At 40.0% G+C, this 26,855-nt stretch overlaps 1 protein-coding gene across 7 annotated transcripts in view; it reads left to right on the forward strand.

Moving 5' to 3' along the window:
- Positions 1–1,244: 1,244 nt before the first annotated feature.
- PLEKHB2 (pleckstrin homology domain containing B2) overlaps positions 1,245–26,855 on the forward strand; it is a 33,629-nt gene continuing 8,018 nt past the window's right edge. The window contains exons 1-6 of one of the 7 annotated variants that reach the window (XM_065880583.1): positions 1,245–1,281; positions 4,780–4,932; positions 5,951–6,053; positions 10,737–10,776; positions 12,053–12,149; positions 22,653–22,778. In XM_065880583.1, the coding sequence (XP_065736655.1) occupies positions 1,245–1,281; positions 4,780–4,932; positions 5,951–6,053; positions 10,737–10,776; positions 12,053–12,149; positions 22,653–22,778 (556 nt within the window). Of the gene's footprint in view, positions 1,282–4,779; positions 4,933–5,950; positions 6,054–10,736; positions 10,777–12,052; positions 12,150–22,652; positions 22,779–26,855 lie in introns of those variants that run through there. The other 6 variants (XM_065880584.1, XM_065880585.1, XM_065880586.1 and 3 more) reach the window with 6 other exon arrangements.

Raw genomic sequence — 26,855 nt, forward strand, 5'->3', positions numbered from 1 at the left:
CTGACACTGAAAGGGCTAAGGATAGAGAGACCAAAGGGCTGTGATTTTGTGCTATAATAAGAAACATATGAACTTCTAAAACTCTTGGAATTTCCTGAGAGATAGAGGTACTAAGGGTGTCTTTTTGTTGTCTTTTTATTCATAATAAACCCCTTTCAGCCATATCTAAGTTTATGTTAATGAGATGATGGGCCCCTAGATAACTTCAGGGTAGGGCTGGTTGCCAGAGGGACCAAGCTTGTGATGAGCAGGTTAGAACTTTCAGCCCCAGGGGCTTCCCTGGTGGTGCAGTGTTAAGAATCTGCCTGCCAATGCAGGGGACATGGGTTCGAGCCCTGGCCCAGGAAGATCCCACATGCCACAGAGCAGCTAAGCCTGTGCGCCACAACTACTAAGCCTGCGCTCTAGAGGCCGTGAGCCACAACCACTGAAGCCTGCACTCCTAGAGCCCATGCTCCGCAACAAGAGAAGCCACCGCAGTGAGAAGCCTGTGCACCGCAACGAAGAGTAGCCCCCGCTCGCCGCAACCAGCAACAAAACCCAACGCAGCCAAAAATAAAATAAATAAATGTATAAATAAAAAATAAAAAGAACTTTCAGCCCCATCCCTGGACCTCCAGAGATGGCAGAGAGGCTGGAGATGGAGCTTAAGGACCAGTGTCCAATGATGTAATCAGTCATGGCTACCTAATGGAACCTCCTTAAAAACCCGTAAATGACAGGGTTCCAGTGATCACATGGAGATGCTGGGAGAATGGTGCCTGGAGAGGCATGGAAGCTCTGTGCTCTTCCCCCAATCCTTGTCCTCTGCATCTCTTCCATCTTGCTGTTCCTGAGTTGTATCCTTTTATAATGAATAGGTAATAGTAAGTAAAGTGCCTTCCTGAGTTCTGTGAGCCATACTAGCAAATTATCGAATCTCAGGAGGGGGTTGTGGGCACCCCCAATTTATAGATCAGAAATATGGGTGGCCCAGGACTTGTGTCTAAAGTGGGAGCATTCTTGTGGAACTGAGCCCTTAAGCTGTGAGGTCTGATGCTAAGTCCAGGTAGTTAGTGTCAGAATCTAATTGAATCATTAGACATCCAGTTGGTGTCCTGAGAATTGGAAAATTGGTTGTTGGTATGGAAAACCCCCACACATTTGGTGTCAGAAGTGTTGTGAGTAAAAACAGCTCATACGGGTCATTCTCTTTTCTGGGTATAATTTTGAGCCTGCCTGTTTCTTCTTCTACAGGTGGAAAGATGGCGTTTGTGAAGAGTGGATGGTTGCTGAGACAGAGTAAGTACAGGACGTGAGCCCCTTGGGCTGGGTTTAGTGTTGTCTTAGGGCACATCTTTATTTCTGTGGCTGACACTGCCAGTATTTACAAACAAATAACAAAGTCTTACTAATGTTGTTGCCCTGGATTTCCTCTTGCAGATTTTTAGAGCTCTATGAACCGTTTTTCTGCAATGTGGAGCTTCTTGGTTGCTGCCTTGACAGGAACCAGGGGACAGTAATAGTCCCTGCTGGTTTCTCTTTTCTCACTAGCGTGCTATATTATTATTATTATTATTATTATTTGGCTACACTGTGCGACAAAGTTAGTTCCCCGACCACGGATGGAACCTGTGCCCCCTGCAATGGAAGCATAGAATCTTAACCACTGAATGGCCAGGGAAGTCCCTAGCATGCTGTATTATTAATGGCTGACCTGAGCTTCTTGGATCTACCCAAGCTGAGCTGATATATTACCATGGAGCTGAGCTAATATATTAGCATGGAGGTACTGCTCGCTTTGTGGGAAACACCTGTCTCATCTGGGGATTGAGCAGTGACCAGATTCTGAAATACTAGAGTCTTCAATTATAGATTAAGATTTGACCCGAGGGAACAAGTTTATCTAAAACCAAATCTTTTGTGTCGCCAAAAGGACTCTGGAGAAGGGACTCAGTTCTTTTTTTTTTTTTTTGCGGTGCACGGGCCTCTCAGTGTTGTGGCCTCTCCCATTGCGGAGCACAGGCTCTGGACGTGCAGGCCCAGTGGCCATGGCTCACGGGCCCAGCCACTCCACAGCATGTGGGATCTTCCCGGACTGGGGCATGAACCCGTGTCCCCTGCATTGGCAGACAGACTCTCAACCACTGCGCCACCAGGGAAGCCCGTCAGTTCTTTTTTTATGGGATTAAGTTCATTTTCTTAGACTCATCTCTATGGGCCTGCATATACTTAACTCTGCTTATCTCTGAGGCTGCCACCTTAAGTAGGATTCATAGTATGTTTTAAAGCAGGAAGAAGCAGCTCTATTTATTGCAGAAAGAGTAAGCAGATTATTCTGCTGTCGTTCTAGAAAGAGCAGCATTAAGGGAAAAGTGACTAGTATATTGTTTATGACTCCAGCAAAAGCTTGAGTGGTGATATATACTGTATTGTTCAGATATGAATTTGTATTTAAGGAATATTTTCAATACTTAGCTAAAATTGAGCCTAGCAATGAAGAATGGAGTTGCATACCTTAGACGGTTTATAAAAACTATTTATGAAGCTTGTTTGTGTTCCCATTGTACAGATTTTTATATCAATATAATTATCACAACAGCTCTGTGAGGTGGGTGGCATTACCCCAGCTTCCAGCTGAAGAAATAGAGGTTCACTGATAACTGGTCCAGATGTTAACTATGGGTGGCAAACCTACATTCAGACTCAGGGCTGTCTCGTTTCAACATCAACACCCTTTCTACCAGGAGATGAGCTTTCAGACTGTCTGTCCTGTTACTAGTTTTACGTTCTCAGACCTGGAGCTGAACAGGTGTCCTTTCAAGGTCTATGACAGTTCTGTAGTCTAAGAATAGATGCAGCTATTGTATTGTTGGCTTAAAAAAAAAAAAAAAAAAAGTTGTGACATATTGGAATCTAGCCCCAGTGTTTGTGTAAGTTTCCTTGTTTTGGGTTTTGAGGATCTTGGGTGACCCTAAAATGGTCAGGGGACATGGAGAGCCTTGCTCAGACCTGGAGGATGTGCCTTCCCTTCCTGCACTCTTTGAGGGCAAGTTTCCTTTCTCCATCATGACTCAATATAAATGCTCTGTCAACATAAGTGAACAGTGACCCTTTTGACAATTTTGTGCTTCCCATCAGCGCTTAGCATGATGATGTACACAAAATAGGAGTTCTGTAAATAAGTTGTACAGACCTTTCCACTGTCTTAGTTATGGTTATCTCAAAAGTGTGTATTCAGAAGACTTATTCCATTTCCCAGTCTCCTGATGTTGGGTTTATTTTTCCGTCTTTGCTAAAGCAGAAGTATCATTCATAATAAACTAAAATGAGGTGAGTTGTATTATATTCACTGAGTTGCAGAGCAGCAGAGATACACATGTAGTTACATATATGCACCGCTGTCTTCAGGTTTCCTTTTCTTGCCATTGGCAGACTCTTAGGACTCAGTATCTGGACTCTGGAGGACAGCTTAATTTAGGGTTCTGCAGTCAGACCTTTGATGGCAGGTGCGATACTTGGGTAGAACTCCCCAACCCGGTGATTACACCTGTCTGTGTTTGGGTGGCTCTCTTTGGTAGTTTCTGCACAGCTCAGGCACTGCCAGTTAAATGGATGCTGGGTGTCACTTATTTATCAGTTTGGGCAAGTGCTGTGGTTGCCTCTCAGCAAGGTGGGTGTTTGATAGTGGTAAAAGAAATGTGCAAGGCTGCTGGGATGAATATTTGGAATTTGTGCACATTGGCCATGAACAGGGTGGGATCTATAGGAACAAAAGACGCAGCCGGTGGCGTATGGATGTGAGAAAGGTGCAGGGGTAACTTTTAGATTTCCCTTTTGGCTGACAAGGAAATTAGAGTTTTATGAAGTTAAATGCCTAGTCCAAGATTACAAATGAATGGATGAATTCTCTCAAACTGATAGAGACGTGTGAGTTAGTAGGATGGATGCGTGCTGGGTAGGAGTCAGGCCCTGGGCCTGGGTCAGTGTCTGGGTGTGGATGTATCCAGTGTCTGAGCCTGCCTCTGCATAGTCTTAGGCAGGGAGACTCCCCACACTGTGGGCTGTAAGGGAAGGTGAGCATTAGAGAAGAGTGTATGTGAAGGCCCTTCAAGAAAAAGAGAAGTTTTTCCAGAAGAGGAAGGTATTACTGTTATTTGTGTGTAGAGACTTTACAGTTCAAAGTTTTCTGATCAATCTAGCAGTTAGATACTGCTGGGAAGGATTAGATATACCACATGGAGAGTTAAATGTTAGACATGTTTCATTAGCTCAAAATCAAAGTTTTATTGAACTTTCTTTTTTGTAAAAATATTTTGATACTTTTAAGTTGGCAGAGTTCTCAGTAAGATCGAAGTTCTCATCTTAGAGCATGCTGCATGCAGCCCTGGTACAGCACGGGTGTTCATGCAGTTCGGGTCTGCTTTCACTTCCTTTTTTTTTTTTTTTTTTTTTTGCGGTATGCGGGCCTCTCACTGTTGTGGCCTCTTCCATTGCGGAGCACAGGCTCCGGACGCGCAGGCCCAGTGGCCATGGCTCACGGGCCCAGCCGCTCCGCGGCATGCGGGATCCTCCCGGACCGGGGCACGAACTGGTATCCCCTGCATCGGCAGGTGGACTCTCAACCACTGCACCACCAGGGAAGCCCTTCACTTCCATTTTGATGGACTGCTCTGGGCAATTGTATGCAGGTATACTTTTGGGACCAGAGGAAAGTTTCTTTTGTTTCTGTTACCGGTGAATGAAAGGACAAAGTCCTTGCTTTTCCACTCAAAGGCAACATTTCCCACTTTTTTTCAGGTACTATTTTGAAGCGCTGGAAGAAGAATTGGTTTGACCTGTGGTCAGATGGTCACCTGATCTATTATGATGACCAGACTCGGCAGAGTGTGGAGGATAAGGTCCACATGCCCGTGGACTGCATCAACATCCGCACGGGACATGAATGTCGGGGTAAGTGGGTCTGTCTTGTCCAGCTTCTGTCGCCTGCCCTTCTGCTTTCTTGATGGGAGTTGATTCTTCTTCCTTACCCATTCTGCTTTCATTTACAGACCAAAGAAGGGTTTCATCTGGGAAGAGGTAACCAGATGAAACCAGACACTTGGATTATGACCCATGTGGGTTGGCAGATTAATTTTCTCCTCTGAATTAGACCCATCAGTCCACATTTCCATTCTCTCTAATGGAGAAGGTGGTGGAAGACTAAGGAACCAGAGTGCTGGGAACCCCAAGAAGGATGGAGCTACCCTAGGCAGTATAGATTTTGTGACTCAGAAACTGGCTTATTGATAACAACTCTAGTCAGTTTCTTAAAATCCATGATGTCTTTCAATATAATTATCACAACTATTGAAGGAATAGTTTTTTTTTTTGTTTTAATAAGCATAGACTTTTCTATTTCTAATTAATGACATATGTAGACTTCCCTGTTTGTTTTATTAGCTCTGTTGCTATTTGGAATAAAGAGGCTGCTGTAGTAACCATTGGTGTAATAATATCCTGCCCCTATAAGTTCTTGAAACACAAGCCTCTATGGACTAGCTATTGAAATCCTTACTTAAACCAGGCTCAGATATCATAGGTCTTAGTTCTTGGTACACAGAGATACTTTAAACAACCGATTTTCACTTTTAAAGCAGCGATCTAGTTTGATGCTTTGTGAATAAAAGCAGTAAGTATTCTGTTAACTGATGCTTTGCAACACTTTTCGTTGTGCTTATTCTTCTAATGTCTGGGCTATTTTGTATATCACCATATGTGGATTGTGCTCTGGAAGAGGCTTACGTGTTTCTCCAGCAGGAAGTTTAATTAGAATGGAGTAATGATTCATGTGTTTGGTTCTGTACAGCAGAACAAAGATGTTTTATAATTGTAATGTTCTGAAGTTCTGGTCCTTTGCTTATCTGAGCTGTTAAGAAATCCTTAAAAAAAAAAACTGTAAATACTCTTGTATTCTATATATTTTTCATAGATATTCAGCCTCCAGATGGGAAGCCAAAAGACTGTCTGCTGCAGATTGTTTGCCGAGATGGGAAAACCATCAGTCTTTGTGCAGAAAGCACAGATGATTGTTTGTAAGTTTTTTTCCAGTGTGTTTAATTTTAAAAGTGTTTTCTGTTTCAATTTCCAGTTATGAGGAAGGGAGAAGAATGGGAGTGGCGTGTTCCTGTAGGCAGCAGAATAAGTGACTCAGAGGTTGTGTGAAAGAAATGTTAAGAGTCTTACTCCATGTCTGATAACCCTGATCCTCGTTTCTGCCTCTGCAGAGCTGTCCATGCAGGGTCCCATTGTAGTGAGTATGGCAGAAACTATTAGCTACAGTCATTTTGCACTCTCTTTTTTCATTACTAGATGCACATTGGGCGATGGGCATAGTTAAGTGGATTCTTAAATTTTCCTTTTTTGGCCGTGCCATATGGCTTGTGGGGTATTAGTTCCCCGACCAAGGACTGAACCTGGGCCCTCGGCAGTGAGAGCATGGAGTCCTAACCACTGGACTGCCAGGGAATTCCCCTTAAATCTTGTCCTTTTTATGTAAATGTCTTTTTAAAAAGCACTGACATCTGTATTATATAGCCTTTCTCCTTTTGGTGGTTCTTATTTCCATCTGCCATCTCTGAAGAAGGGGTATGGAACCACAAAGAAGGAAAACCCAACTTTATTAATTCTCAGTCTGTTAACATTAGCATTGATGTAGGATCAGAATCTTGAAAACACTGATTTTTTTTTTCCTGTCCACACTGTACCACTAACAAAGGTTAACTCTGGACATTGCAGATCTCTAGGGTTTATTTTAAATCCTAGATGTAGTTTTGTTTTTACATTCTTCTCATTTATATTAGTGAATCTTAAATAGCACTTTCTGGAAAAGATGTACCTTTCCTAAAGACTAATGGAGAAATGAACACAGGTCAAGCCAGTTTGCTACTTTTTTATAAACTGGATCTATATTTTTACTCTAATAATTTGAACACTTACTTTGCACTGGGTACTGTGCTAACTGCTTTATGTATGTTGTTTAATCCTCACCATATCTTATAAAGTGGATACTGTTCTGCTGTAAGAAATTGAGGCATAGTGAGGTTAAGTAACTTTCTGTATCAGTTTTTAATGCTCTTGTAATAAATTACCACAAGCTTAGTGGCTTCGAACAGTACCCATTTCTGATTACATTTCTGGAGGTCAGAGTTTTATACTAGGTTTCAAAGTGTTGGCAGGGCCATGATCCCTTCTTGAGGCTCTAGGGGGGAGTCCGTTTCCTTGCCTTTTCTAGCTTCAAGAGTCCTCCTGCATTCCTTGGCTTCTGGGCTGAGCCCTTCTCCTGCTGTCATCTGTCTGATTCTCTGTAGCTGGGGAAGGTTATATGCTTTTAAGGATTTAAGAATAGTTTGAGCCAGCCTCGATAATCCAGTATAATCTTCCCCATTTCAAGGTCCTTAACCTTAAGTATAGCTGCAGAGTCCATTTGCCTGGTGAGGTAACATTTTCAGAGGTTCTGGGGATTAGGATATGGATCTGTCTGTAGGGAGGAGGCATCATTCTGCCTGCCATACTTCCCAAGGTTTTAGAGCTTGTAGACTAGACTCAGAATTTGAATCTTTGTCTTCATAGCCCTTTGTTCTTAACTGCTCTATTCTACTGTTTGCTGAGATGTCACATGTATGGACGGTTCCTTTAAGTACTAGTGGAAAAAATATCTAGAACTAAAATTTTAGAATATTTTAACAAAACATGGGAGGCTTTTTTGTCATAGAGGAGGGAGAAGGGGTAAAAGTACACTGAAGGGCTTGCCTTGTTTGGCATGGAAGGCTGACTTTTTCTTAACCTTTATGGGAAAATAGAGGTTTATTTATGTGTCTAATTTTAAGGGTACAGTTAGGGACAGAGCAATGGAGGATAATACTAGAAGAATAAAAAAAAACCAGCAGGTAAGCTTAATAAAGCATGACAGGAGATGAAGTAGCAGTAATTAGACCAATGATATCTGTGAATTCAATAAATGTGAGTTGGTTAAATTCTCCTTAAAAAGGATAAGATCTGAGATTGGGCAGAAAATACAAAGTCCACCTATTTATTCTGTTAACAGGAAACACACTTGAAATAAAATGACACAGCAAGGTAAAAAAGTAAAGAAGAAGAGACTGTTTGTTTCCTGGGGCTGCTGTAACACAGTATCACAAGTTAGGTGCCTTAAAACAACAGGTTTATTCTCTCACAGTTCCAGAAGCTAGAGGTCTGACATTACTGTGTCAGCAGAGCCATGCTTCCTCTAAGACTCTGGATAGAATCATTCCTGGCCTCTTCCTAGGTTTGGTTGTGGCCGGTTATCCTTGATGTTCTTTGGCTTGCAGCTGCACCACTCCAGTCTCTGCCTCTGTTATAACATGGTATTCTCCCTGTGTGTCTATGTCCACATTTCGTCTTCTTATAAGGACACCTTCATTCAGTATGACCTCATCTTAATTTGACTCCATCTGCAGAGACCCTATTTCTAAGTAATTCACCTGTACTGGGGATTAGGACTTAAGCTTATCTTTCTGCAGGGGATACAATTCAACCCATGCCAGAGACCTCTGAGAAAAAAGGGGGAAATGAATCTGTGTCATCTTCCTCAACTACCTAGTGAAATGAAGGGGAAGACATTCAGAAGTGACAGCCAAATAAAGAAGTTTAATTTCAAGCACAGAATACAAAGAGCAACAGTCAGAAAAAGAAATAGAAGATTCTGTTGAGATGTATCACAGTTTTTAACCCTACCCCAACTCCCAGAAGCAGTAACAAGATGAGCTAATTAAATCTTAAAAATTTTTGGTAGTACCCTGCGGTCTGTAGAGGTGCTGATACTTCTTGAAAAAGCCAAGGAAAAACCCTTGAGCCTATGATATCCTTGGGACCTTAGCAGAGACTGGAAGGTTCCCCCAGGGCTTGTCATTTCAGAACACTGGAAGGCAGAGAAGGATAAGCGAGCCCCGGCATAAGACATTCAAAGGAATTATGCTTAGAAGAGTGTAGAACCCAGATTTTTCAGAAAGGACTTACTCCCTCTCTTGACCAGTCACAAAAGTTAACTTGAAATGGATTGAAGACTTAAATGTAAGACCATAAACTGTAAACCTACTAGAAGGAAACATGGGGAAAAGGTCTTTGACAGTCTTGGCAGCGATTTTGGATATGACACCAAAAGTGCAAGCAACAAAAGCAGAAGTAAACAAGTTGGGACTACATTCAACTAAAAAACTTCTGCACAGCAAAAGAAACAATTAGAAAAATAACAAGGCATCCTATGGAATAGGAGAAAATATTTGCAAACCATTTATGTGATAAGGGTTTAATATCTAAAATATATAGGGAACTTGTATGACTCCATAGCATAAAAACGAACCAATTAAAAGATGGGGAAAGGACTTGAAAAAACGTTTTTCCAAAGGTGCTCAACATCACTAATAATCAGGGAGGTGCAAACCAAAACCACAGTGAGATCACCTCACACCTTAGAATGGCTGTTATCAAAAAGACAAAAGATAAGTATTGGTGAGGGTGTGGAGAAAAGGGAACCTTGTGCACTATTGGTGGGCATGTAACTTTGTGCAGCCACTATGGAAAACAGTATGGAGGTTCCTCAAAAAATTAAAAGTTGAACTACCATATGATTCAGCAATGCCACTTCTGTGTATATATCTGAAGGAAATTAAATCATTGTCTCAAAGAGGTAGCTGTACCCCTGTGTTTCTCGCATTATTCATAGTAGCCAAGACATGGAAACAACTCAAGTGTCTGATGATGGATGAACTGATAAGTAAAATGTGATACACACACACGCACGCACACACACACACACACACACGCACAGACCTGTGCATGCATGGGTAATGGACTGTTAACCATAAAACAGGAAACCCTGCCTTTACAACAACATAAATGGACCTTGAGGGCATTATGCTAAGTGAAGTAAGTCAGACAGAGAAAGAAAAATACTATATGTTCTCACTTATATGTAGAATCTAAAAAAGCCAAAATCATGGAAGTAGAGAGTAGATTGGTGTTTGCCAGGGGTTGAGGGAAATGGGGGAGATATTGGACAAAGAGTACAAGCATCCAGCTGTAAAATGAGTGAGTTCTGGGCATCTATTGTACAGCATAGTGACTGTAATTAATAATACTGTCTCATATACTTGAAAGTTAAGAGAGTAGATCGTAAGTGTTATCACCAGAAAAAATATAAAGGTAATCATGTGCGGGGGGCCTGGAGGTGTTAGCTTATTGTGGTAATCAATTCATGATACACGTGTCAGGTCATCATGTTGTATACCTTAAACTCACGTACGTTATAGGTCAGTTTCTCAAATACCAACATTATTTTTAATAGCAAAATATTGCTGACCATCTAAATCTCATATCATGGAACATTATGTAGCCATTAAAAAAATCAAGTAGATCTGTGTGTATGACATGAACAGATACTGCTAGTTCTAGTATAGTTAAGCATGGTACATTGTACATTTATTTAAAAAGTAAAGGAAAAACTGTAGAGTAGATTATGCTTTAAATATTACATATGTACTATAGATTTATTTCTTTACATATCATATATTCCTAGTGCATGTCTTAGATAAGTTGATTGAGTAGGTCTTGAGGCAAGGGCTTCAGATCTGTTCTTAAACAAGCTTTTTCAGAAATTCCGATGCCAGTGCAGGTTTGAGAACCGTTGAGATAGATGTTGGATTGCCTGAAATAAAGTACCTCTTTCTTTTCTTCAGGGCCTGGAAATTTACGCTTCAGGATTCCAGGACAAACACAGTAAGTTGCTAATGGCAGTCACTAGTAATGTTTTCACTTAGTCTTGCTGTAACAAACGGGAGAACAGGAGGTTAAAAAGGGAAATGGGGAAGAGGGTTTTTTTGCCATCCAGCCCAGGATGAGCAAGCAGAGATAGGCTGTGTTTCGCTGACAGTGAGGAAGCTGGATTTTGCCAAAACATTTTGGCAGGAGGAGCCCTCCTAACACAGGCACACTGGTCCCAGTGTTGTTTTCTAGAAATGTTTGTATCTCACAAAGATTTGCAACACTCTGAATTCTGCTGCCATTTACAGAGAAGGCACAAAAGGGACCACAGGGTCCTTTTCATGAATAGCATCTCAGCCTGTGAAATAAACATTTTTGGGACTTGTACTTGTCTCTAGTTTCTTCCGGCTTTAGGAAGTAACTGAGACAGTAAACGCCATTTGTAGAGGCTAGTGATACCATCTTGGTGTCTGTCAGGGAATCAAAGGCAATTCCCTCTGTGGTCAACATTTTCATTCTTCAGATAGGGTTTTATTTTTTCATTTATTTCTCTAGGAAGGAAAGAGAAAGGTAGATGGTGCTTTTTAAAGAATTTGTACAGGGGAAAAAGAAAGTAAAAAGACTTAATATCCAAATGCTGTTTTTTCCTACTTTTGTTAGCTCGGGACTGTTTTTCCTCCTAAGATTACAGGTCCAGTTACCTTTTCTTCGATGAAAATCCTTTACTTGAATGAAGTTAGTATTGATGATTCATATAGTTAGGGGCAAGAGCTAAGGTGATGCTTCATGTGGATATTTTTAAAAAGAGTACACATATTTTTGTTTTCCACTGGGGGGTAATTTACTGAAAGATTTTTAAATTTTTTAATGGAAAAACCAGATTGTGAGTGTAGAACATATCCCTGACTGCTACGTTTTAGATTGTAGGATTTTTATTTGTGAACAGAAGGGGTGTTGAGAGTGGTGTAACATCTTTTAAAAGGGCTGGGTAACAGTGGAGGCCCTGTGGCCTTCTTGGGCAGTGAGAACTCTACTTCTGCCCCCTGCTGGTGGCTGAGGAGGGCCACATCCTCCTGAATTCAAAGGACACTGGAGTGCTGGGTGGTGGGCAAGGGGAGGGTGGTCCTGCTAGTCATTGCTTCTCAGAGAGCTGTTATATTTCCTCTTCAAAGATTAAACTTTTCGGCTTTTATTACTTTTTTAATTTACTAAATAAAAGGGTATAGTATCATAAGAGCCTTTGGTTGCTTTGTGGCAACTCACTTGTTTTCATACTTTCTCTCCTCTCAAGGCTTATGTTGGCTCAGAAACCGTGTATGATGAGACTGCCGTGGTTTCCTCCCCACCTCCTTACACAGCCTATGCTGTACCAACCCCTGAGGTAGGGAGCAAATCTTTGCCTTATAGAATCCAAGTGAGGGAAACTTGGCGTCTCCGTGCTACTGTGCTTTTAAAACAAAAGAAAACTTTGAGCCAGCCAGTATCACAGAAATGAGAAATGTACTGTAAACCCTTTCTTCTTTAAACTTTTCTTTTTAAAATAGATTGTTGTCATCTTTTGCTTTCCTAAAATAAAGCAACTGCTTTATAATCTTCCTGTTCACATTTTCTTTTTAAGATAGACCTAAAAATGAATCATGGGAATATGATTTTGATGATTCAAGTTTATACTTAATTATTTACTTGAATACTCTCTATCATCAGAAAAAATGCTTTTTTTTTATTTTGAAAAAACAAAAACAAAACCTTAAAAAAAAATCACATGCCAGATACCTTGTGGTGTCCCCTAGTTAGAGGTGCCAGGCATTCAGTGCTACATATAGAAGTCTCTTGTGGGAGGCACTTTGATTTTTTTTTTACTTTTAATTTTGAAATAATTATAGATTCACAAGAAGTTGCAAAGGTAATATGGAGAAATCTCATGTCTCATGTACTCTTCACCCATTTCCCCAGCTGTTACATGGTAGATAAAATCGAAACCAGGAATTTGAAATTGGTGCAATGTTTATGTGTGGTTCCATGTCATTTTATCATATGTGTAGATTTGTATAACCGCCACCTCAATCAAGATATAAAACTTCATAATATCTTCTTCCTGCTACACCCTCTTATAGTCACACCCTTCTTCCCCTTCCCTAACTCCTGTCAACCACTGATTTGTTTGCCATCTGTATAACTTTGTCATTTCCACAGTGTTATATACATGGAATCATATAACATGTGATCTTTTGAGATCTTTTGATGTTTTCACTAAGCACAACGCCCTTGAGAATCATCCAAATTGTTGCATGTGTCAGTAGTCTGTTCCTTTTTATTGCTGAGTAGTATGCCACGGTATGGATGTACCACATTATGTATTGAACGTTTACCTATTGGGAGACATTTTGGTTGTTTCTAGATTTTGGCTGTTACCAATAAACCTTACGTGAACACTCATGTACAGCTTGTTATGCAGACATAAAGTTTTATTTCTCTGGGATAAGTGCCCAAAAATGTAATTGCTGAGTTGAATGTGTGGTAAGTATATGATTAGTTTTTTAAAAAGCTGACAAACTGCTTTCCAGAGTTTCTCTACTATTTCTCTTTCCCATCAGTAGTGTATGTGTGGTTTACTTTCTCTGTATCCTCACCAGCATTTGCTGTTGTCGCTGTTTTTTATTTTAACTATTCCGATAGGTGTGTAGTGATATTTCACTGTGATCCTAATTGGCATTTCCCATAGCTTGTGATGTTGAACATCTTTTTATGTGCTTACTTGCCATCCATATATCCTGTTCAGTGAGATGTGTCTTCATGTCATTTGCTCATTTTCTACTTGTTTTATTATTTTTTTATTGTTGAGTTTTGAGAGTTCTTATATATATGTTTGAGATAGGAATCCTTTGTCAGATATGTGATCAGTAGCATATCTTTTTATTCTCTTGACAGTGCCTTTCACAGAGTTTTTAATTTTGATGCAGTCCAATTTATCAGTTTTTCCTTTTATGGACTGTGTTTTGTTGTCATGTTTAACACTTCACCTAGACCAAGTTTCCCAAGATTTTCTCCTATGTTATCTTCTGAACGTTTCATAGTCCTAGGATTTATACACGAGTCTTTTCTGTTGTCAGTTAATTTTTAATAAGGTGAGAGGGTTATGTTGAGGTTCTTTTTTTTTTTTTTTTTTGCATATGGATGTCCAATTGTCCCATCACTATTTGTTGAAAAGACTGTTAATCCTTTCTGGAATTGGTTTTGCATCTCTGTAAAAAATCAGTTGACTGTATTTATGTGTGTCTGTTTCTGGGTTCTCTGTCTGTTCCATCCTCTGATACCACACAGACTTGATTACTGTAGCTATATATCAATAATAAGTCTTGAGATTGGGTAGGCTGATTCCCCCCACTTCATTCTTCCTTTTCAGAATTCTTTTAGCTATTCTGATTCCACTTACTTTCCATGTAAATTTGTCTAAATGTACAGCAAAATCTTTCTGGGATTTTGATAGAAATCAGGTTTTTGGGGGGAGCGTTGACATCTTTATTATGTTGAGCTTCCAATCCATGAAAATGGACTGTCTATTTAGATCCTGTTTGATTTTTTTTCACTAGCATTTTGTAGCTTTCAGTATATAAATCCTGTATGTGTTTTGTTAGATTTATACTTAAATGTTTCTCTTTTTTTTTGAATTTTTGTATATGGTATTTCAAATTTCATTTTCTCCATGTTTATTGCTAGTATATAGAAACACAGTTGATTTTTATATGTTGATCTTGTAGCCTGTGAGCTTATTATTAAACTCACTTATTAGTTCTATAAGTATTTTATTTTATAAATTTAGTTATTTATTGGCTGTGTTGGGTCTTCGTTGCTGTGCGTGGACTTTCTCTAGTTGCAGCAAGCGGGGGCTACTCTTCATTTGCCGTGCGCGGGCTTCTCATTGTGGTGGCTTCTCTTTCTTGCCAAGCATGGGCTCTAAGCGCGCGGGCTTCAGTAGACGTGGCTCGCAGGCTCTAGAGCGCAGGCTCAGTAGTTGTGGCGTGTGGGCTTAGTTGCTCCACGGCATGTGGGATCTTCCTGGACCAGGGCTCGAACCCATGTCCCCTGCATTGGCGGGCGGATTCTTAACCACTGCGCCACCAGGGAAGTCCAAGTATTTTATTTTAGATTCTTTGGAATATACTATATAGACAGTCATGTCATCTACAAATAGAGTTATTTCTTCCTTTGTCGTCTGTGTACCTTCTATTTCCTTGCCTTGCCTTACCTTATTGCCCTGGTTAGAACTTCCAATATTATATTGAAGAGCAATGGTGAGAGCAGGCATTCTTGCCTTGTGCCTTGATTTTACGGGGAATGCGTTCATTTTTTCCACACTAAATGTGATGTTTTTTGTAGATGTTGTTTGTCAAGTTGAAGAAAGTCCTTCTTTTTTTTAGTTTTCTGAGTGTTTACCATGAATGGGTGTTGGATTTTGTCATATACCTTTGCTGCATCAATTGATTTGGTCATGTGATTTTTTTTAAAACCTTTTTTTTTTTAAACTTAAATATGGTGGGTTACATTGATTTTTGAATACTGAACCAGCTTTGCATCCCTGGAATAAATCTCACTAGGTTGTGGTGTATAATTCGTTTTATTTATTGCTGAATTCTATGTTTGCTAATATTTATTAGGAGTTTTTGCAACTGTATTCATGAGGGATATTGGTCTGTAGTTTTCTTTTTTTGTACTCTGTTTTATTTTGTTATCAGGTGATACTGACTTTATAGAAGTTAAGGAACTGTTCCATGCTCTTGTATTTTCTAGAAGATATTGTGTAGAAGTGATGTTAATTCTTCTTTAATCATTTGGTAGACATTTCCAGTGAAACTGTCTGGACCTGCCTGGAGATTTCTTTTGGGGGATATTTTAAATTACAAATTCTGTTTTCTTAATAGTTACAGGACTATTCATTCTCTATTTCATATTGAATGGGTTGTGGTATTTTATACTTTTTGAGGAATTGGTCCTTTTCATTTATATAAGTTGTCTAATTTATGTGTGCAGCTCTGTCATTTGGTCCATACACACTTATATTTTTTTGGTGGATTAACCCTATTATCATTATGTTATGTTCTTCTCTGTTTCTGATAATTTTCTTTAGTCTTATGTCTACTCTATCTGATATTAATGTAGCCACTTCTGCTTCCTTTTTATTAATGTTTGCATGATATCTCTTTTCCCATCTTTTTTCTTTCAACATACATATTACATTTGAAGTTTCTTATAGACAGCATATAGTTGGGTCATCCCCTCATCCCCCCATCTGACAAATCTCTATCTTGTAACTGGTATATTTAGGCCATTTACATTTTTTTATTGTGTAAGTTTAAGGTGTACTATATGTTATTTTGATACCTTTATATATTGTAAATGATTGCAAATGTAGCAATATTTATTACACTACATAATTACAGCATGATATTATTGTCTATATTCATTATATGATGGATTAGATCTCAAGGCTTATTTAATACTTGTTACAAGTTTGTACCCTTAAACACCATCACTCTTAACCTTCCCCACAGACCATTTGCATATGATGTAATTTTGATACGTTAAGTATGCCATTTTAGTTTTTGTTTTCCTTTGGTTCTGTTTTTCATTTCTGTATGTTCTTTTACTTAAGCTTTTTGTGAGTTACTAGAACATGTTTTATTTTATCTTATTTATTTATTTTTATTTTTATTTATTTTTTGGCTGTACTGCGCGGCTTGTGGGACCTTAGTTCCCCGACCAGGGAGCGAACCCAGGCCCTTGGTGGTGAGAGCGCAGAGTCCTAACCACTGGACTGCCAGGGAATTCCCATAGAACATGTTTTAGAATTACATTTTGATGTATCTGTAATGTTTTGAGTATCTCTTTGTATTGCTATTTTAATGGTTGCTCTAGTTGTTACATTATACATATACACATATTTTTCAAAGTCCGGTGTTCACATTTTACCAGGTCCAGTGAAGTATCAAACCATTACCTCTAAATTCCTTTTTTCTCTCTCATTTTATGGTATAATTGTTTTAAGTATTTCTTTTACATGTATTGAGAACCATATTAGATGGTGTTATAGATTTTGCTACAGCTGTCAAACATTAGAAAAATCAAGATGTGATTTTTATTATGTTTACATGTATTCTGCTTTGACTATATTTTTTTACCTCCTGATGTTTCAAGATTTCATTTATTATTTACTGTTTAGTGAACTTCCTTTTGTCATTCTCTTAGGATAGATCTGCTGGCAACAGATCCTCAGTTTTCCTTCATCTGAGAATGTCTCAATTTCATCTTTGTTCTGAAGAATATTTTCAGTAGTATAGAATTCTGAGTTGACATTTCTTTCAGCACTTGATAAATGTGTGCTATTTCCTTTGGCCCTCCTGATTTCTGATTAGAAATCTGCTGTCATTTGAATTTTTTCCCCCGTATACGTAGTGCATTGTTTCTGGCTACTTTCCTTGTCTTTAGTTTTCAGAAGTTTGACTCTGATGTGTGTATTTGGGGATTTATCTTATTTGGTGTTCATTCAGTTTCTTGAATACGTAGGTTTATGTTTCTTGCTAAATTTGGGAAATTTTAACCTATTATTTCTGGAATGTTGTTTTAGACCCACCCTCTTTCTCTAATGAAACTGATGACGCAGATGTTAGATGTCCCACATGTCTCAGAGTTTTTGTTCACTTTTTCTTCAATCTGCTTTTTCTTTGTTCTAATTAGGTAATTTCTACTCTTTATATTCATGTTCATTGATTATTTGTCATCTCTATTTGTTGTTGAGTCCATTCATTGAATAATTTATTAGTTATTTTTGTATTTCTAAAATTTTCATTGGTTATTCTTGATATATATCTTTATATAGTTTTTCTTGATATTTTTCTGGTTTTGTGGAGACTTCCTGTTTCTTTTATGAATTTCAAACATGTTCTTAATTACTTATTGAAATATTTTAATGATAGCTGCTTTAAAATCCTTCCCAGGTAATTCCAACATCTTTGTCATCTTGGTGTTGGTCTCTTTTGTTGTCTTTTCTCATCCAGTTTGAGATCTTCCTGGTTCTTGGTATGATGAATTATTCTTTATCAAAACCTGGACATTTTAAATATTATAAGACTGAATCTACTTAAGTCTTGCATTTTAGCAGACTTGCTCCTAATGCTCCTCTGCTGGGTGAAGAGGGGGTCTGCTTTGTTCCTTCATGTAACGGTGGAAGTCCAGGTTGTCCCCTGGGTCCCATTGTCACTGCTGAGAGGGCTGGGAATTCAGGCCCTTCTCTAGGTCTCTGCTGACACCAGCCTGCCTGGGAGTTGGAGGGACTTGCCCTGCTGCTCCCCACTAGCCTTCACTGATACTATGGTTACTGATAAGAGGTTGTGGAAGTACTTACTCTCCACTGGGTCTCTGTTGATCCTACTCCAGCAGGACAGGAAGGGGCACCTTGTTTCTGCTGGGCAGAGATGGGAGTTCTGGCTCCTTGCATGGTCTCCACTGACACTGTGGTATGGGACTGGAGGTGGCCTGTTTCCATCTGGTAGCGATGAAATTCCCAGCTTCCCACTTGGCCTTCTCTGACACTGTTTGAGATGGGGGTGGGAGAGCGTCTTTCTCCATACCGAACTTTGCTGGTGGGAGTAATAGCCACAGCTATTTTTGTGTTGTTTGGCTGGAGTGGAGTAGTTACTGCCTGAAAATGGTCTCTCTTGCCAGATTGGCCTTTTCCTTCTTAGGCTCTTTGGGTAGAGACAGCAGGCTTTCCTTGAGGCAGACCAAGAAAGGTCTGCACACGTTGGCATTTCTTGGTTGCTGCTTCTACATTATCCAGTCGGATGTAGGAGGCAAAAAGAAAACCCAGGGAACTCACTGTGTGTCCTTCTTAGGGTCATGAAGTCCCTAGACAGTCACCTGCTTTCTCTCCACCTTTCAGAGTCTCCTTGTGTTTGTTGTATGTATAGTGTCCAGGGTTTTCAGTTGTACTTAGAAGGAAGAATAGGGAAAACAACGTCTGCATCTATTCTGTCTTACAGAAGCATAAATTCTGTCTCCTGCTTTTGTAAGATAACGGGTTTAGATCTACATACGTATTTGCCAGGCCATAGCTCCCTGTTCTCCCCTGTGTATAGCCTTTGTCACATAATGACAATAATTGTAATTGTCTGTAAACATGTCTGCCCTGTCACCACCTGTGAGCTCATAAAGAAGGTCAGGCCTTTCATCTCCGTATTTCCCAGTATACGGTAGTCCTTTACTTGGTCAGTGGAGGCAGTCGACTGCCCATTTCTGGCAATGCCCTTTCATAGGCGTGTCCTTGTGGAAAACTGCCAGTTACCTGCCCAGGCCTCAGACCTCAGACCCCCCAGTATCAGTCTTTTATATTCTCCTGCCAGGAACTGCTGGTAATTGGGCTGGGAGGGTTTTGCTGCTAGGCTGGCTTCACCAAGAGAAAACTGGCTTTGGATGAATCTCGTTTATCACCTGGTCCAAACTGATCATTTTAGAGATGAACAAAACAAGGCCTACAGTAGTTAGATGACTTACCGAAGGTCAAGTTAGTGGTACAGCTGAAATGAAATTGGAATCTCTGGCAAGTCCAGTTCTCTTTTTTGTTGTGTTTTCCACCTACTTTATTTTACAGCCTGAAAGTAGATTCCAGTTGTGGGTTTGTTTTTTTAGGATATTAAAATAAAGGGCATAAGCACACTGTCTCATGTTCTTTATTTATTGTTATTATTTTTAAAATATTTATTTATTTATTGGGCAGCACCAGGTCTTAGTTGCGGTGTGCGGGATCTTTAGTTGCAGCATGGGAATGATCTCTTAGTAGTGGCATGCGTGTGGGATCTAGTTCCCTGACCAGGGATTGAACCTGGGCCCCCTTCATTGGGAGCACGGAGTCTTAGCCACTGGACCACCAGGGAAGTCCCGTCATGTTATTTTTTTAATAGAGTGTCAAACTTTATTGACTGCAACTTGGAGAACCAATTTTAATATATTCCCAGTGGTTTCCAAATTGTATTTTTCAAAATTGAGGTATAATTGACATGCAACATTATATTAGTTTCAGGTATGCAGCATAATGATCTGTATTTGTACATATTGCAAAATAATCACTGCACTAGGTCTAGTTAAACTCTGTCACCATAAAGAACTTTTTTTCTTGTGTTGAAAATTTTTAGTACATACCCTCTTCGCAACTTTCAAATATGCAGTATAGTATTATTAACTATAGTCACCATGCTGTATATTATATCCCCATGATTTATTTATTTATTTAATTTATTTAATTTTTGGCTGCATTGGGTCTTCGTTGCTGCACGTGGGCTTTCTCTAGTTGTGGTGAGTGGGGGCTACTCTTTGTTGCCTTGTGGGGGCTTCTCTTTGTGGTGGCTTCTCTTGTGGAGCATGGGCTCTGGGTGCACGGGCTTCAGCAGTTGTGGCTCACGGGCTCTAGAGCGCAGGCTCAGTAGTTGTGGTGCACGGGCTTAGTTGCTCTGTGGCATGTAGGATCTTCCCGGACCAGGGCTTGAGCCCGTGTCCCCTGCATTGGCAGGCGGACTCTCAACCACTGTGCCACCAGGGAAGCCCCCAAGATGTCCTTCTTTAATGGCAGAATAATATTCCATTGTATATTTGGACCACATCTTCTTTATCCATTTGCTGATGGACACTTAGGTTGTTTCCATATCTTAGCTATTGTAAATAATGATGCAGTGAACATGGGGATACAGATATCTTTTTGAGTTAATGTTTTTGTTTTCTTTGGATGAATACCCAGAAGTGGAATTGCTGGATCAACTGTTAGTTCTATGTTTAATTTTTTCAGGAACTTCCTTCCATTACTGTTTTCCTTTTTGGAGGCACCAATTTATATTCCTGTCAGCTGTGTATGAGGGTTTCCTTTTCTCCACATCCGTGCCAACACTTGTTATTTCTTGTCTTTTTTTTTTTTCTTTTTTTGCGGTATGCAGGCCTCTCACTGTTGTGGCCTCTCCCGTTGTGGAGCACAGGCTCTAGACGTGCAGGCTCAGTGGCCATGGCTCACGGGCCCAGCTGCTCCGCGGCATGCGGGATCTTCCTGGACCGGGGCACAAACCTGTGTCCCCTGCTTCAGCAGGTGGACTCTCAACCACTGTGCCACCAGGGAAGCCCTCTTGTCTTTTTAATAATAGTCATTCTAACAGGTGTGAGGTGATACCTCATTGTGGTTTTGATTTGCATTTCCCTGATGATCAGTAATGTTGAGTATCTTTTCATGTGCCTGTTGGCCATCTGTATTTCTTCTTTGGGAAGTTGTCTATTCAGTTCTTCGGCCCATTTTTTAATCAGGTTATTTTTTTGCTGTTGAGTTGTATGAGTTCCCTATATGTGATTTGCAAATATTTTCTCCCATTCAGTAGGTTGCCTTCTCATTTTGTTGGTGGTTTCCTTTGCTGTACAGAAGCTTTTTAGTTGATGTAGTCCCACATTTATTTTTGCTTTTATTGCCTTTGCCTTTGGATCCAAAAAGATCCAAAAAATCATCACCATGACCAATGTCAAGGAGCTTATCACCTTTGTTTTTTTCTAGGAGTTTTATGGTTTCAGGTCTTACATGTTTAATCCATTTTGAGTTAATTTTTGTGTATGGTATAAGATAGTGGTCTAGTTTCATTCTTTTGCATGTGGCTGTCTACTTTTCCCAGCACCATTTATTGAAGAGACTGTCCTTTCCCCATTGTGTTCTCTTGGCTCCTTTGTTGTAAGTTAATTGACCATATACACTTGGGTTTGTTTCTGGGCACTCTCTTCTGTTCCATTGATCTGTGTGTCTGTTTTTATGCCAATACCATACTGTTGTGATTACTTTGTAGTATAGTTTGAAATCTGGGAGCCTGATGCCTCCAGCTTTATTCTTCTTTCTTTGGCTATTTTGGGTCTTTTGTAGTTTCATACAAATTTTAAGATTGTTCTGTTTCTGCAAAAAATGCCATTGGAAGTTTGTTAAGGATTGCATTGAATCTGTAGATTACTTTGGATAGTATGGACATTTTATCTATTCTTCCAATCCATTAGCTTGGAATATCTTTCCATTTATTTGTGTTTTCAGTTTCTTTCATCAGTGCCTTATAGTTTTCAGTGTACAGGCGTTTCACCTCCTTGGTTAAATTTATTCCTAGGTATTTTATTGTTTTTTTGTTTGTTTTTCTTTTTAATTTTTATTTTATATTAGGGTATAGTTGATTTACAATGTTGTGTTAGTTTCAGGTGTACAGCAAAGTGATTCAATTATACATACACATATATCTATTAGTTTTCAGTTTCTTTTCCCATATAGGTTATCACACAGTATTGAGTAGAATTCCCTGTGCTATACAGTAGGTCCTGTTGATTATCTATTTTATATATAGTAGTGTGTATATGTTAATAATTTATTGTTTTTGATGCAATTGTAAATGGGATCGTTTTCTTAATTTCCCTTTCTGAACGTTTGTTATTAATGTATAGAAACGCAACAGGTTTCTGTATGTTGATTTCGTATCCTGCAACTTTACTGAATTCATTTATTCTTACAGTTTTTTGGTGGAGCCTTTAGGCTGTCATCTGCAAGTAGTGACAGTTTTACTTTTTCCTTTCCAGTTTGGATGGCTTTTATTTCCTTGTCTAATTGCTCTGGCTAGGCCTTCCAATAGTATGTTGAATAAAAAGTGATGAGAGTGGACATCCTTGTCTTGTTCCTGATCTTAGAGGAAATGCTTTCAGTTTTTCACCATTGAGTATGATGCTAGCTATGGGCTTGTCATATATAGCTTTTATTATATTGAGGAATGTTCTCTTTATACCCACTTTGTTGAGAGTTTTTATTATAAATGGATGTTGAAATTTTGAAAATTGTATTTCTAATGGGCCTATATCTTTTCAGCAGGCATACGGCTATGGTCCATACAGTGGTGCATACCCGCCAGGAACTCAAGTTGTCTATGCTGCAAATGGGCAGGCTTATGCTGTACCCTACCAGTACCCATATGCAGGTAACTTATGCCAGCCTTTCATTCCTTGTTTCTCTTCATTTAGTGAGTAGATCAATAAAGCCTGAAGAATTTTTATTTCTCAATTTAAGGTGAGCTATGTTTCTTCTGGTTAGACTAGAAATCACTCCACTACTTAAAAAAAAAAAGAATCATTATATATCTTCACACTGCTTCACAAAAGTTAGAGTGGGCTTGATTTTTAAAACTTCACTATTGTATCCAGATTCATCCCCAAGAAGAGAATTTGTACTTACTGAAATTCCTTTACATTAAGAAGCAACCAAACTAAGAGGCCCATTTTAAGGGATAAAAGGTAATCTTTCTCTTTTTTTTCCTTCTGGTAATATCCTTCAAAAATTATCACTGTTTAGGTGTGATGTTCCATTTTGCAGGTGAAGTAGAGGCCTGGGAGGGCTTATGTTTATTCTGGGCTTTTAATGGGTTCCTTTCATCTTCCACCTCACCCGAAACAAGTTGTTAGGTATGAATGACTGGCCTGTGTAGGAGGCATCAAGTCCTAGGTGCAGCATGGTCAGGGGAAGCCTACAGGGTGGAGGTACAGGAATATGCTGGCGCCTACAACCAGGGCAAGAGGGACCAGAGCTACGTGCCTGATGGCCTGAAGAGTGAGGCCACACCCAGACCCCAATGAGCAGGTGAAGTCAGCCAGGGGCAGGTCACAGTGGGTATTGCTTGTCAGAGTGACACACAGAGAGTGAGTTGGTGAATAGACTGGAATGGGAGCCCAGAGCTTTCCAAGAGATCAGAACTCTAAGTGGCTGTGAGCAAACCTAGCACAGTGCCTTAACGCAGAAGCAGTAGAAGGAGAGTGTGTTACCAGAAGGGTGTGTGGTCACTGATATTAATGTCGCAGAGAAGCCAGGGAGGCTGCCACGGGGTCTCTGGATTTGGCCGGCCCCAGACTCAAAGTGTTCTTTTGGTTAGTGGTGGTTACTTTGGTTTCTCATGCATTAGCACCTAATACAAGAGAGTTTCTCCTGTTATCTGTGTCTGGAATCTGATGCAGTGCACTCATCTAGCATAGACTGAAGGATTCTGCCTCGCTTGATTTTTCTTTTTTCATGTCAAGTTGAAAACTGATAAAATAATGATGCTGAAAAATGAACTATCTCTCTATCCTCTAATTCTAGCACAACTATTTTTGTTTGAATTATTTTCCCCATGTAAAATAATTGTTTCATCTTTGTTATCTTACATTACTTTTTGCATTCTATTCTCATTTTATCAATAAAATTTTATGTATTTTGTCCAGAGTGCTACATAATCTTCTTAAGTATTTTTTTTTTTTTTGCGGTACGTGGGCCTCTCACTGTTGTGGCCTCTCCCATTGCAGAGCACAGGCTCTGGACATGCAGGCTCAGCGGCCATGGCTCACGGGCCCAGCCGCTCCGCGGCATGTGGGATCTTCCCGGACCGGGGCACGAACCCGTGTCCCCTGCATCGGCAGGCGGACTCTCAACCACTGCACCACCAGGGAAGCCCATTAAGTCTTTTTAATGATTGCATACTGTCATGTGGGTGATGTATTATTAGTTAAGTCTTTACTTTTTTCTTTTCATTTTTACTATCGTAGATAATTGCTTTGAATATTTCTAATCATTTTCTTTTCCATTTCTGTTAAATATGTCTTAGAATACATTTCTGATTTCTCTATATTAATATGTCAAAGGGCAAAAACATTTTTGTTTCTTTTGATACCATTAAAAAATTATAAAAGTTTTCAAACATACAAAAGTAGAGACAGTAAATGAACTGTCAAATTTGCCTGTTACCAGCTTCAACAGTTACCACATCTTGTTTCACCTGTACCTTCTCTCCCCACCTCTGGATTGTTTTGAGGGAAATTCAGACTTTATATCATTTCATCTGACAGTATTACAGTAAGTCTTGATACCATTTACCAAGTTAATTTCCAGAATAGTTCATCAGTTTATAATGCCACTAGGAGTTAGTGATGTACTGGTTTCTCTGTAGTCCCATAAAGATTGCCTGTTGTTGTGCTCTGAAAGTTTTTTTTTTTTTTGTGGTACGTGGGCCTCTCACTGTTGTAGCCTCTCCCGCTGCGGAGCACAGGTTCTGGACGCACAGGCTTAGCGGCCATGGCTCACGGGCCTAGCTGCTCCACAGCATGTGAGATCTTCCCGGACCGGGGCACGAACCCACGTCCCCTGCATCGGCAGGCCGACTCTCAACCACTGCGCCACCAGGGAAGCCCTGAAAGTTTTGATAAGGTCTTAACATGGAGTCAGGTTGCTTTAGTTTACATTTGTATGATGACTGGCAAAGATAAACATTGTACAGTTGTTTACAAATTAGATTTTCCCTTGTATGAATTATTTTTTCCCCATTTATTTTGGGGTTGGTGGTCGGTTTTTAAGCCCTAGCCTAATCGTCTGATGAGAACCAGTCTTTTATTCAGCCCCTAGGCCACAGACTGGGATAATCCCAGCTGTTTCTAATTCTGTACAAAAGCAGAAGTTCTGTGCTTGTGCTTGTGAAGGGAATTTCTGTACATAGGATTCCATCCTTGCCTTTGACTTCCATGATGAAAAAAGAGACAGCACGCTTGGGGCCAACTCAGAATACTTGCTGCTGAGGGCTGAGTGCAGTCCATAGGCATTCAGCATTAGTGCTGTGACCAGCTAGCAGTGTGCTTGCTGTGGAAGGGCTGCTCAGTAGTGGTCGTCCCACTGCAGCATCGTGCTGGTAACCAGACAGAGCTCTTCAGTCAGCCTGTCTAAGATACTCCGGTGCTTTGCCAGCTTCATGACACACTGCCTTGCAGTGTCCATAGAGGCCCTAGTCGTGCAGAGAAGGTTAAAGGCCTTCTCTTTAATATGATTGGGGACTGGTGGACGGGCAGCCAATTTAAAAGTGCTCAGAGTGCTGTGTACACACTATAAGTATTCTCTTTTAATTTTCCCATGTTAGTGGACATTTGTTCAGCTGTCTCTTGTTGTGGGCTTGAGGTCTTTGGTTTGAGTTGGCTCCTTTGGTTGGAGTCCTCTGTTTCTCTCTTACAGTGATGGTACTCGTGTGACACATAATTGCACTACAGTTTCCAGGGCCAAGTCTGAGAGCAGACCTCTAGAGTTTGTGATTCTTGGTGTCTCCTCCCCCATCTTTTATTGTTTACTCAATTCGTTGGTTTGATGATAATTTGTAAAAGTTACTTGCCTTTATTTAGACTTTCCTAAAGTATCTAACTTAATTGTCATAGAAACAGTATCTGCCTTTTCTACATTCATGTTTCGATCATTTATGTAAAGTTTAGTTAAATTAGATAATTAAAATAAGTACAACTTGGAAATGTCCCTAGTTGCCTTTGTTAAGGACTTAGCTCCTGGGACCTCCCTGGTGGCGCAGCAGTTAAGAATACGCCTGCCAATGCAGGGGACACGGGTTCGATCCCTGGTCTGGGAAGATCCCACGTGCTGCGGAGCAACTAAGCCCGTGCGCCACAACTACTGAAGACTGCATGCCTAGAGCCTGTGTTCCACAGTAAGAGAAGCCACCGCAATGAGAAGCCTGTGCACCACACAAAGAGGAGCCCCCGCTCGCCGCAAATGGAGAAAAGCCCGCATGCAGCAGCAAAGACCCAATGCAGCCAAAAATAAATAAATTAATTAATTAATATTTTTTTAAAAAAGGATTTAGCTCCCTGGTAGAAACAGAAGGAGAAGTTGGCTCCTGGACATGCATTGAGGAGATCCCTCTGGGGGTCTAACAGAGGGAATGCAGATTTAGATTTTTCACGGGATCTCTTTTTTTTTTTCTTTTTTTAAATGTGGATTAAACATTTTTTTTTACATCTTTATTGGAGTATAATTGCTTTACAATGGTGTGTTACTTTCTGCTTTATAACAAAATGAAACAGTTATACATATACATATGTTCCCATATCTCTTCCCTCTTGCATCTTCCTCCCTCCCACCCTCCCTATCCCACCCATCCAGGCGATCACAAAGCACCGAGCTGATCTCCTTGTGCTATGCGGCTGCTTCCCACTAGCTATCTACTTTACGTTTGGTAGTGTATATATGTCCGTGCCACTCT

The sequence above is a fragment of the Phocoena phocoena genome, chromosome 7 (genome assembly GCF_963924675.1).
Source record: "Phocoena phocoena chromosome 7, mPhoPho1.1, whole genome shotgun sequence".
In the NCBI taxonomy this organism is placed as follows: Eukaryota; Metazoa; Chordata; class Mammalia; order Artiodactyla; family Phocoenidae; genus Phocoena; species Phocoena phocoena.